This window comes from Oncorhynchus mykiss, chromosome 5 (assembly GCF_013265735.2).
Source record: "Oncorhynchus mykiss isolate Arlee chromosome 5, USDA_OmykA_1.1, whole genome shotgun sequence".
NCBI classification, from domain to species: domain Eukaryota; kingdom Metazoa; phylum Chordata; class Actinopteri; order Salmoniformes; family Salmonidae; genus Oncorhynchus; species Oncorhynchus mykiss.
Genome location: NC_048569.1, coordinates 18,410,171 through 18,423,046, shown reverse-complemented (window position 1 = coordinate 18,423,046; position 12,876 = coordinate 18,410,171). Strand labels below are relative to the sequence as shown.

The 12,876-nt window shown below is 42.1% G+C and overlaps 1 protein-coding gene across 1 annotated transcript; it reads right to left on the bottom strand.

Annotated features, from left to right (window-relative positions):
• Positions 1-788: 788 nt before the first annotated feature.
• LOC110523366 (ribosome biogenesis protein NSA2 homolog) lies at positions 789-7,273 on the bottom strand. The gene is made up of 6 exons (XM_021601997.2): positions 7,073-7,273; positions 6,399-6,586; positions 6,041-6,191; positions 5,565-5,744; positions 1,581-1,773; positions 789-1,153 (listed from the first exon to the last, which is right to left on the bottom strand). Exons 1-6 carry the CDS (start codon positions 7,073-7,075, stop codon positions 1,086-1,088), a joined length of 783 nt encoding a protein of 260 aa, XP_021457672.1. The 5' UTR covers positions 7,076-7,273; the 3' UTR covers positions 789-1,085.
• Positions 7,274-12,876: the final 5,603 nt, after the last annotated feature.

The following is a 12,876-nucleotide window of genomic DNA, read 5'->3' as shown; positions in this document are numbered from 1 at the left end:
TGGAAACACCGCTCTCCTTGTCCAACAACAAGCAGAGTAAGCCAGCTGTTCACTATCACTCTTTAGATGCACTGTTGTAACTCGTTCTCGTATTTAACAAATCATGCATTGAAAGATCAAGTTACACGTGTCTAATGTTAAGATTAGTCCCCTCTGTGTTTATAATCCTGGAATTAGAAAACAAGGCTTTTTAGACCTCAAATACAAAATTCCTTTTTTATTCTGTCCATCCTTGTTTCTTTTCCCTAACCCGTCACATCTGATGTGTGGCATGGTTGAGATGGCTGCCAAGGGCCTGAAGCCCAACCAGGAAGTGGCTAACCAGTCGGCCAGAGAAATGATTTACTTCCCCAAAACAGAGAAGCTCTTCTCCGTAAAGGGATGCAAGACCATCAGCAGCAAGCTGGACCAATGCACAGCGTTGCAGTTAGCAGCTGCGGAGTGAACGATCTACGAATCATAATGAGTAATAATTTATGATGAAAGGTGATTTTGTAGGTCTGATAAATCGGTCTGTAGATGCCGACGGCAAAGAAAAAGGGAACATCTACCACCTACTTTTCTGTGGGGACTTTGGGTGACCCTCAGGTATCCGGACATCAACGGGCTTGCCTGCTGTCAGACTTTTCTGAGGAGTGCAGGGGACTTGTATAGGCTGGCTTTCTCCCAACATCCTTTTTCACAAGCATTGCGCTTAATCAGTTTTGAAGGATCCCCCCGCTTCTCAGAGCGCAGTCACATATGAATCTTGTTGAGGCAATATGCAACCAAGAAAAACAAATGACAACTATTTGACAAACACTTTTAGTCACAGTCCAGAATTTAGTTACGAGACACCTTGTTGCAAAATATGCCATCTGATGTTCTCCATCATACGGTTTAACCACAGATGTCTGATATTCCATGCCAGCCCCAACTCTGGCTGTATGTTACAGGCCCGTCTGTATAGAGGAGCGGTTTCCTGGACACAGATTAAGCCTATTCCTGGACTATTAAACAAGGTCAATGGAGAGTCTCCATAAATGCTTTAGTCCAGTACTAGGCTTAATCTGTGTCTGGGAAAACATCCCATAGAGTTCTTCATTTTACACCAGCAGTACAGCATTAATGCAGCCGTCGTTCTCTGGGTTATTTGTCACCTGGGCGTATTTACCTGGGGAAGAAGAGACATTTTAATCCCTACATTTCAGAAATTTAATTACACTGAGATTGCATGCAGTTTTATATTAGTGTTGTCAGGAGTGAGATCAATCTAATATATTGCCATCACTCCCTATTCTTTACTTTGGCCACACCCGTCTTATCAGACATTTCTGCACCGTTTAATAAAAGTATACATCCTCCTGTAGCAATACCGGACTACACCAACCCCCACAATTCTGCAGCCCTCTGGTTAAATAAGTAACATATAGGGCCGGGTTCCCAGACAGTCTAAGCTTAGTCGTGGACTAAGCATGTTTAATGGAGAATCTCCATGGAAAGTGCTTTTTAGTCCAGAACTAGGCTTAAATTGGTGTCTGGGAAACCGGCCCATATTGATCCAGATAAATATCCATGTGAGAGGACAGGAGCTGACTCACCCCAGATGACCTTTCCCCCCTGCGTTACCAGGCCCAACTCGCTGACGTTGACCTCTACCACGGTTCCCTTGGTGATGACCCCCAGGGTGGTGTAGAGGGGTGACGAGGGGTTCTTCTTCACACCCAGGATGGGGAGACAGAATGTGGCCTTCAGCTCCGGGTGGGTCACATGGGCCTTTTTGAAGCGTAGACCCTGAAGAGAGGAAAGGGCAGAGGCGGGTGGGACATTTTTTTCAGGGTTTTTTGCCTCTTAACTAGGAACATCATTGAAAGAAGTGGAAAAACCTGTTCAACACTGAGCCCACTGGAGGAAGTTTGCCAATGGTTCCCAAAGAGCAAAAAGGTTTAAGTCAATTTAAGTTGTTTTACGTCATTTAGTTGAATGCATTGGTTGTAACTAAGTTGCTCTAGACTGATACATTTGTAAAATGTAGTCGCTCACACAGTGATGAGGGTGCTAACACGTCAAAGTTTCAAACACTGCAACTAACTGAGAAAGGCGTCAACATGCCAAATACTGTATATTAGAGAATATACACATTAGGGCTGGGGGATATATTCAAATTAATTCTCTGTTTGCGTGATATTCCAAAATGCATGTATCGCATAATTTAGTTTTGTATTTACATCCACTTGTTCTCATGTCTTTTTGGAATTGTCTCGTTCGCTCTGTCTGTGCACCTTTCCATTCACACCAGAGATCTGTATATAATGACGAGATGCTCATGTCTCTGTCCTAACAATGGGAGTCGTTGTCCCAAAGGCGGGAAGGCAGGTGACAAACTTAGGTTAAAAATAAGCCCATAGAAACGCATTGGGCTTCATTTGTACAGATTTTGGCAAGAGTTAACTTGCATTTGAGGTTTGGTCCAACAGAAATCGGTCATATGGACAAACACATGGAGACATTATTTTACTGTAAGAGGATAAATTAACCTTTCGAATCATACCCTGTTGATGTTTCAACTCAAATCTTGAGCAGAGCATACACTACTAAAAACGGATGTACCGATTTTCATTGTGGAAAATGAATGCTCAGTTTCACACGCATTACTGCAGCATTTTAGTCAAATAAAGATTGATACAGGCCGTTTAGTCGGTTTTATAAAATGTGCAATAAGCATTAACTTATGGCAGAAAGGGGCAGTATTGAGTAGCTTGGGGTGAAAGGTGCCCAGAGTAAACTACCTGCTCCTCAGTCCCAGTTGCCAATATATGCATATTATTATTGGATAGAAAACACTTTGAAGTTTCTAAAACGGTCTGAGTATAACATAACTCATATGGCAGGCAAAAACCTGGGAAGAAATCCAAACAGGAAGTGGGAAATCTGAGGTTGGTCAATTTTCAACCCAGCCCTTATTGAATACACAGTGGGATATTGGTTATGTTGCACTTTCTAAGGCTTCCACTAGATGTCAACCGTCTTTAAAAACATGTTTGAGGATTCTACTATAAAGGAGGGGCTCATGAGACCGTCACAGTAGTGAAAGAGGATTGAGTCAGAGGTCTGCCAGCAGTCACGCGCTGCTCACATGCATTTCACATGAGAGGTAGCTGCGTTCCTTTGCTTTTCTGAAGACAAAGGAATTCTCCGGTTGGAATATTATTGAAGTTATGTTAAAACCTCTTGATACTACCCATCCCGGGTTCGGGAGCGTAACACAGAACAAAAGCAGAAAAATACTAAGCCCACACTTCCAACAACTAAACAAGTTCAAGTCCAGCAGTCATTTGAAAGAGTAAGAACATTTCAGCGAGACAACTCAAAAGGAAAAATCCATTAAAACGCCAAGATAATGAAATTCATTGCCCGTGACAATCAACCTTTCTCTGTTGTGGATGATGTTGGCTTTCCCCGACTCGTCGAGCACCGGTACACACTACCAAGTAGGTGCTATTTTTCAGATGTTGCCCTACCGGAGTTACAGTATTGTTGAAACACATCCATGAGCTACTTGCTATGGGCGCCACTGGTATTAGCTTCACAACTGACATTTGTACCAACGATGTCAGCCCCATGAGCATGCAGAGTCTGACAGCACAGTGGGTCGATAATGATTTCGTACTGAAGAAAGCCGTATTGCATGTTCAAGAATGTGCTGGTGCTGGTAATAATGACAATTGCAACAATACTCAATGAACACTTATTTTAACCTAATACACTGCTCAAAAAAAAAATCCACTTAGGAAGCAACACTGATTGACAATAAATGTCACATGCTGTTGTGCAAATGGAATAGACAACAGGTGGAAATTATAGGCAATTAGCAAGACACCCCCAATAAAGGAGTGGTTCTGAAGGTGGTGACCACGCTGGCGGTGCTTTCACTCTAATGGTAGCATGAGACAGAGTCTACAACCCACACAAGTGGCTCAGGTAGTGCAGCTCATCCAGGATGGCACATCAATGTGCAAGAAGGTTTGCTGTGTCTGTCAGCGTAGTGTCCAGAGCATGGAGGCGCTACCTGGAGACAGGCCAGTACATCAGGAGACGTGGAGGAGGCCGTAGGAGGGCAACAACCCAGCAGCAGGACCGCTACCTCTGCCTTTGTGCAAAGAGGAGCACTGCCAGAGCCCTGCAAAATGACCTCCAGCAAGCCACAAATGTGCATGTGTCTGCTCAAACAGTCAGAAACAGACTCCATGAGGGTGGAATGAGGGCCCGACGTCCACAGGGGGGGTTGTGCTTACAGCCAAACACCGTGCAGGACGTTTGGCATTTGCCAAAGAACACCAAGATTGGCAAATTCACCACTGTGCTCTTCACAGATGAAAGCAGGTTCACACTGAGCACATGTGACAGACGTGACAGAGTCTGGAGACGCCGTGGAGAATGGTCTGCTGCCTGCAACATCCTCCAGCATGACCGGTTTGGCGGTGGGTCAGTCATGGTGTAGGGTGGCATTTCTTTGGGGGGCCGCACAGCCCTCTATGTGCTCGCCAGAGGTAGCCTGACTGCCATTAGGTACCGAGAGTCAGGGTACATGCAACAGTTTAGGCGGCCTGGCTCGTTGCAAACTAATTTGCCAAATTTTTACATATTTATGACATAACATTAAAGTTTGTGCAATGTAACAGCAATATTTAGACTTATGGATGCCACCTGTTAGATAAAATACGGAACGGTTCCGTATTTCACTGAAAGAATAAACATTTTGTTTTCGAAATGATAGTTTCCGGATTTGAACATATTAATGACCTAAGGCTCATATTTCTGTGTGTTATTATATTCTAATTAAGTCTCTGACTGAGCTGTGGAAAGCAGCAGCAGGCTCGTAAGCATTCATTCAAACAGCACTTTCCTGCATTTGCCAGCAGCTCTTCGCTGTGCTTCAAGCATTGCACTGTTTATAACTTCAAGCCTATCAACTCCCGAGATTAGGCTGGCAATACTAAAGTACCTATTAGAACATCCAATAGTCAAAGGTATATGAAATACAAATGGTATAGAGGGAAATAGTCCTATAATTCCTATAATAACTACAACCTAAAACTTCTTACCTGGGAATATTGAAGACTCATGTTAAAAGGAACCACCAGCTTTCATATGTTCTCATGTTCTGAGCAAGGAACTTAAACGTTAGCTTTCTTACATAGCACATATTGCCCTTTTACTTTCTTCTCCAACACTGTTTTGTCATTATTTAAACAAAATTGAACATGTTTCATTATTTATTTGAGACTAAATTGATTTCATTGATGTATTATGTTAAGTTCAAATAAGTGTTCATTGTTCATTCAGTATTGTTATAATTGTCATTATTACAAATATGTATATATTTAAAAAATAACATTTAAAAAACGTCTGATTAATCGGTATCGGCTTTTTGTGGTCCTCCAGTAATGGGTATCGGCGTTAAAATAATAATCGGTCGACCTCTAATATATACACACACACACAATAAATATATATTATACACACACACACATATATATACACACACACAGTATGCTAGTGAGTAATGGCGCCATCCTCCTTACCATGGGTCTGATGAAGCGTTCATATTTGGGAGGCTTGCGGGTGAAGTTGTCACCTACAAAGCACACTTTGGTCACCATCCTCTTCCAGGCCTTCTTCTGCCTCTTGCCTGTACGGATTACTTTGAGCACCTCCGTCTCCCCCTGGGCCCGAACCTTGGGCAGGGGCACCTCCCATTTACCCTACAGGGAGAAACAGAATATCCGATCAGAGAGCATTTCAGGACACCTTTAAGAACCTGTTTTCAACTAAACTGGCTTGGGCTTTGCACACTTTCATTGAAAGTGCATTTAAGTTAAGGACTAGGCTTAATATGGGATTGCTGGAAACCAATCCATACAGTTTTATGTTGACATTTGAAACAATGTCAGCTAGGTATTGTTCCCTTTTATACAAGATAATCTGTCCAGACAAACACTGTCTTCGGTGAGACATGATGAAAACACAAACAAGAAAAAGAAAGGCATCGAATACTCACAGCCTTCTCCTTCCTCTTCTGTTTGATCATGTTGGAGAGGATCTTGGCGCGTGACTGTCCCTCTCTGTCCAGCAAGTAGGCTGGTACTGCTCCCTCAGGCGTCTTGTCGTCGTTCTTCTGCTTGGTCTTCCTCTGTTCGTGCATTTTGAGGCTGTGGTGAGACAGGTTGTGGTACATAGCTGTCAACAAACAGCAGCAATGGCAAATCAAAGGAAACATTTGTTTGCCCACGCTACAGACAGCTATATTGGTCCATTAATACAGGACTAGTAAAGGCCCAGTGCACTACTTTCAAAAAAATGTTATTCTGATTTTTCAAAGGGTGCTGCAGCATGGTAGTGTATGACTATATACTCACGTCTTCTTCATCTGGATCTTCTCAGAGTGCCTCTGTTTGTGGTAGAGTTTGGCCTTCAGACCAATCATCTTCCTGGCTTTATGTGAGCGCTCATGGGCCTCACGGCTCTCCTTCTTCCTCTTCCTCTCCTGATGGTCCAGGCGCTGGCCATGGCGCTTGCGATGTAACTCGATGTGTTCGTTCTGGGGCTGGGGTAAGAGGCAAAGAAGGATTACAATTCGACTTATTTTTAAAAGGGTTAGGGCTTTCTGAATGTGTGTTAAGTAAACAAACATCACAAATAATGAATTATTTCTGAATATATAAAGATCGGCTTACTTGGCTTAAGCATCCTCAAAATATGTTTGGAATGATGACCATTAAAGTAACTTGGTTAGCTAATTGCGGATTGATTAGCGTTAGCTACTTGAGGTAAGGCAAGATCAAAACAATTCAGTCCAGCGGGACTATTCCTATAGTATATTTCATTGTAATTTCAAATGGTATTAACTATTGTGCATCGGATTTGCAAATATGTATCTGAAACAAGCCGTGGTTTTATATCTAGAGCAGTTCGACCAACAAAACACATTTGAGACACTGTCGTCAGGCGTCTGCCACATGTTAGCTAGGCAGCTAGCTAACTTTGCATGCTAACACATTTTCCCATCAAATGTGAAACGTGGATATCTTACCATTTTGTGTCTTTAATGTTACGTGTTCGGGTACAATACTTATTTGATTTAATTCGTTGTTTCAAATGTGTTTTTCTTTCGTCGTTTTGACTTAAGGCTTGGGTCTTTGGTGTTTATTTTCCCCGAAGCCAGAATTTTAGAGGAAGTACGTGACTGGAGTGTCCTCAAACAAATTCCGGAATGAAACCTGGTGCGAGGGTTCAGGAACTGTCCCGTTGCACACTATAAACTGTATGTACTAAATTGATGAGTTACCTATAAATTACTAATACAATTTAAAAAATCTGGCCAGTTTTAATACTCATTACACTTGGCTTTTTAAAATGTAAAACCGAAAGAGAAATTCTGATGGGAATGCTGCTTGGGAATGTATTTTGAAGGTTGCTTTCATGAGGAAAGTGTGAGGAAAATTAGGAAAATGTGGATAGAGTTCTTATAGTTGGATCATTGAGATATGAATACATTACTGTTTTTGATTATTGTTATCATGAAAAATGATTGTCAGGCATTTAAAGAATGTGTTTAGCTTATTTGACAGCCAGTTCAAGGCCAACAGTAGGTACTAAGTTTAGAGTTGAGCAGGGGAGAAACTGCCATCAAGGCAAAGAATCTTTGAAGAATCTAAAATGTTTTTTTTATTGGTTTAACACCGTTTTAGTTACATGATTCGATGTGTTATTTCATAGTTGATGTCTTCACTATTGTTCTACAATGTAGACAATAGTAATATTAAAGAAAACCTTTGAATGAGTAGGTGTAAACAAACTTTTGACTGGTACTGTAGATATAAAACACTGTGTTTAATCAAATAAACTAGGCTATATGTACTGAACTTGTCTGATCCTTTAAGTAAGGCTGTTTGATTAAATAATTATGACACAAATTACTCAAGAGGGAGCCAAAGATCAAGCCTAACCAGAGGAAGAAAAAAAAAACAGTTTGATGCTCCTCCCACTGCTGCTGGCCTTCACAGATTCTGCCATTATGCTCCTGAAGTTGCCTGTAATAGGCTACGCCAGCAGTCAGCAACCTTTATCATTTGGAGTGCCAATTTATCTTACACATTTTACCAATCTGAGTGCCAGTTGTGATTTGCATATATTTGTGGAACAGTTTCATCTAGTATCTCAATCATTATCTGTGGTTAATCTACATTCTAAATCTAAATTAAAATTATACAAATCTAAAAGTAAATTGCCATTGCCAACTATGTAAAAATGGCCTACATAAACACAAAACATAAAAACATTGTAGCCAGCAGGTAGAAAATATCCTGATAAAAATACTAATCACATTGGCTACCCCATGACCTGTCTTTAACAAACTTGAAATATTGTATCAACAATCAACTGTATCGCCTGAAACTTGCTCTACCAATCATGAAACTATTAAAATATATATATTTTTAATTTAACCATTATTTAACTAAGCAAGTCAGTTAAGAACAAATTCTTACAATGACAGACTGCCAAAAGGCCTCCTGCAGGGTTGGGGGCTGTGATTAAAAATACATTAAATATAGGACAAAATACACATCATGATAAAAAAGAGACAACACTACATAAGAGACCTAAGACAACATAGCATGGTAGCAACACAACATGGTAGCAGCACAACGTCGTAGCAGCACAAAACAGGGTAAACATTGTGCACAGACAACAGCACAAAGGGCAAGAAGGTAGAGACAACAATACATCATGCAAAGCAGCCACAACTGTCAGTAAGAGTGTCCATGATTGAGTTTTTGAATGAAGAGATTGAGATAAAACTGTCCAGTTTGTGTGTTTGTTGCAGCTCGTTCCAGTCGCTAGCTGCAGCAAACTGAAAAGACCAGCGACCCAGGGATCTGTGTGCTTTGTGGACCTTTAACAGAATGTGACTGGCAGAATGGGTGCTGTATGTGGATGATGAGGGCTGCAGAAGATATCTCAGATAGGTAGAAGTGACGCCTAAGAGGATTTTTATAAATAAGCAACAACCAGTGGGTCTTACGACGGGTATACAGAGATGACCAGTTCACAGAAGTTTATAGAGTGCAGTGATGTGTCCTATAAGGAGCATTGGTGGCAAATCTGATGGCCGAATGGTAAAGAACATCTAGCCGCTCCAGAGCATCCTTACCTGCCAATCTATAAATTACATCTCCATAATCTAGCATGGGTAGGATAGTCATCTGAATCAGGAATAGTTTGGCAACTGGGGTGAAAGAGGATCAATTTCGATAGAGGAAACCAAGTCTAGATTTAACTTTAGCCTGTAGCTTTGATATGTGCTGAGAGAAGGACAGTGTACCTTCTAGGCATACTTCTAGCCATACGTACTTGTATGAGAAGACTACCTCAAGCTCTAAACCCTCAGAGGTAATAATCACACCTGTTGGGAGAGGGGCATTCTTCTTACCAAACCACATGACCTTCGTTTCGAAGGGGTTCAGAACAAGGTTAAGGGCAGAGAAAGCTTGTTGGACACTAAGAAAGCTTTGTTGTAGAGAGTTTAACACAAAATCCAGGGAGGGGCCAGTTGAGTATAAGACTAAGATTCTGTGCCCTCAGTTTCCAACGCCAGTTACCTCAGGACAAACACAGCTGTAGGCTATTTGTGCACAGGATAAGAAGTAATCAGGTATTTTATGACGTTTCCACTGGATCAGAGCATTACATTTTTCCTTTTAATGCCGAGTGGTTATCGAAAGAGAGGGCACTGGAAATACTGTTAAAAGACTTTAAATAACTATTGTCATTCTCAATTGATTCTAAAAACAGACTTAGTTGACTTTCTGTTTGAGGTGATGAAAAATTACATTGAGAAGCTCCATAGCTCATTAGTGGTGGTGAGTTAAAACAATCAGAAATACAGTGCCTTGCGAAAGTATTCGGCCCCCTTGAACTTTGCGACCTTTTGCCACATTTCAGGCTTCAAACATAAAGATATAAAACTGTATTTTTTTGTGAAGAATCAACAACAAGTGGGACACAATCATGAAGTGGAACGACATTTATTGGATATTTCAAACTTTTTTAATAAATCAAACTGAAAAATTGGGCGTGCAAAATTATTCAGCCCCCTTAAGTTAATACTTTGTAGCGCCACCTTTTGCTGTGATTACAGCTGTAAGTCGCTTGGGGTATGTCTCTATCAGTTTTGCACATCGAGAGACTGACATTTTTTCCCATTCCTCCTTGCAAAACAGCTCGAGCTCAGTGAGGTTGGATGGAGAGCATTTGTGAACAGCAGTTTTCAGTTCTTTCCACAGATTCTCGATTGGATTCAGGTCTGGACTTTGACTTGGCCATTCTAACCTGGATATGTTTATTTTTGAACCATTCCATTGTAGATTTTGCTTTATGTTTTGGATCATTGTCTTGTTGGAAGACAAATCTCCGTCCCAGTCTCAGGTCTTTTGCAGACTCCATCAGGTTTTCTTCCAGAATGGTCCTGTATTTGGCTCCATCCATCTTCCCATCAATTTTAACCATCTTCCCTGTCCCTGCTGAAGAAAAGCAGGCCCAAACCATGATGCTGCCACCACCATGTTTGACAGTGGGGATGGTGTGTTCAGCTGTGTTGCTTTTACGCCAAACATAACGTTTTGCATTGTTGCCAAAAAGTTCAATTTTGGTTTCATCTGACCAGAGCACCTTCTTCCACATGTTTGGTGTGTCTCCCAGGTGGCTTGTGGCAAACTTTAAACGACACTTTTTATGGATATCTTTAAGAAATGGCTTTCTTCTTGCCACTCTTCCATAAAGGCCAGATTTGTGCAATATACGACTGATTGTTGTCCTATGGACAAAGTCTCCCACCTCAGCTGTAGATCTCTGCAGTTCATCCAGAGTGATCATGGGCCTCTTGGCTGCATCTCTGATTAGTCTTCTCCTTGTATGAGCTGAAAGTTTAGAGGGACGGCCAGGTCTTGGTAGATTTGCAGTGGTCTGATACTCCTTCCATTTCAATATTATCGCTTGCACAGTGCTCCTTGGGATGTTTAAAGCTTGGGAAATCTTTTTGTATCCAAATCCGGCTTTAAACTTCTTCACAACAGTATCTCGGACCTGCCTGGTGTGTTCCTTGTTCTTCATGATGCTCTCTGCGCTTTTAACGGACCTCTGAGACTATCACAGTGCAGGTGCATTTATACGGAGACTTGATTACACACAGGTGGATTGTATTTATCATCATTAGTCATTTAGGTCAACATTGGATCATTCAGAGATCCTCACTGAACTTCTGGAGAGAGTTTGCTGCACTGAAAGTAAAGGGGCTGAATAATTTTGCACGCCCAATTTTTCAGTTTTTGATTTGTTAAAAAAGTTTGAAATATCCAATAAATGTCGTTCCACTTCATGATTGTGTCCCACTTGTTGTTGATTCTTCACAAAAAAATACAGTTTTATATCTTTATGTTTGAAGCCTGAAATGTGGCAAAAGGTCGCAAAGTTCAAGGGGGCCGAATACTTTCGCAAGGCACTGTACTTTAAGACGCCTCCCGGGTGGCGTAGTGGTTAAGGGCCAGAGACTCTGGATTCCCGCCCAGGATCTGTTGTAACCGGCCGTGACCGGGAGGTCCGTGGGGCGACGCACAATTGGCCTAGCGTCGTCCGGGTTAGGGAGGGGATGGCCGGTAGGGATATCCTTGTCTCATCGCGCAACAGCGACTCCTGTGGCGGGCCGGGCGCAGTGCGCGCTAACCAAGGTTGCCAGGTGCACGCACATTGGTGCGGCTGGCTTCCCGGGTTGGATGCGCGCTGTGTTAAGAAGCAGTGCGGCTTGTGTATCAGAGGACCATTTCCCCAGCCATGTTGGCGGGAGGTCAAGGCTCGGCAGTGTGAGCATTTCACTCACATTTGAGAATAAAAATAGAGTACAGTAGACTCATCAGGTAGCACCATAGAGATAGATAGGATTCTAGTGCCCAAAAGCCTGTTTTAGCATGGGCAGCGCCATTGAGGAATTTCACTATTTTGAAGTAGTCAACCGTGAGGAAACATTCCATAACTGCAAGTTACCTTGACCTTATACCCCTTCAAACAAACTAGGTGGCAGTGTGCACCCTTTCAGTTTGTTTGCCAGCTCACAGAATTTGGACTACAAAATGGAGACTGTGCCCTCATGGTGCCGCTCAGACGCCATAATGGGACAGATACAATGATGCGATGTCTAAGTCTAAGTCCATGTTTAGCACCTTTGACCAAGGTCATATTCACTTTTTCTACAGTATGTCCCAGGTCGTAATGAATCTAATCTTTCCTCCTCGGTTTCAGGGCTACTCTACCGCCCTGCAAACTCTGACAACGCCACTTTCTCCTTCCAGCTGGACAGCTACGAGGCCATGAACCTCCAGCACCAGAACGAACACTGCTCAACAAGATGGCTGGCCTCGCCTGATGACGTCACCTCCTGTTCCTAAACTACAAGAAATGGCTGCAGGATTTGAGATTGTTGCACTTCGAAACTGAACAGTTATGGTTTGATAAATCTCAGCATCCAGTTCAAGCATGTGGCATGGCCACACTCACAAGAGACTAGGATTGGACTAATGGACTTTTGTACCGAACAAGAGCACAATTCAGTTGTTATAGTATGTTTCTGTGGAATATACATGATGTTTGAATGTAAATGGAAGCCAGGAATGCCACTGTCGATACTCTCGTAAGGGTGTTTGCTGTGCAAACAGATTAATCAAGAACATGGTAGTCCGTGTATGAGAGCATATAGTAGTGCTGCTGAACATATTGTAGGAAAATGTATGGACAATGTATGAAAGATGATCTTGTGATGATATGTGTCATTTCCATGAGTGTGTA

Bases quoted from the DNA above. Each gene is read 5' to 3' on its own strand.
- LOC110523366 (XM_021601997.2), bottom strand. The intron at 6,192-6,398 runs GTGAGTATATAG...GTCTCACCACAG, and splicing joins AAGATCCAGATGAAGAAGAC to CCTCAAAATGCACGAACAGA. The intron at 5,745-6,040 runs GTGAGTATTCGA...TTCTCCCTGTAG, and splicing joins AGAAGAGGAAGGAGAAGGCT to GGTAAATGGGAGGTGCCCCT.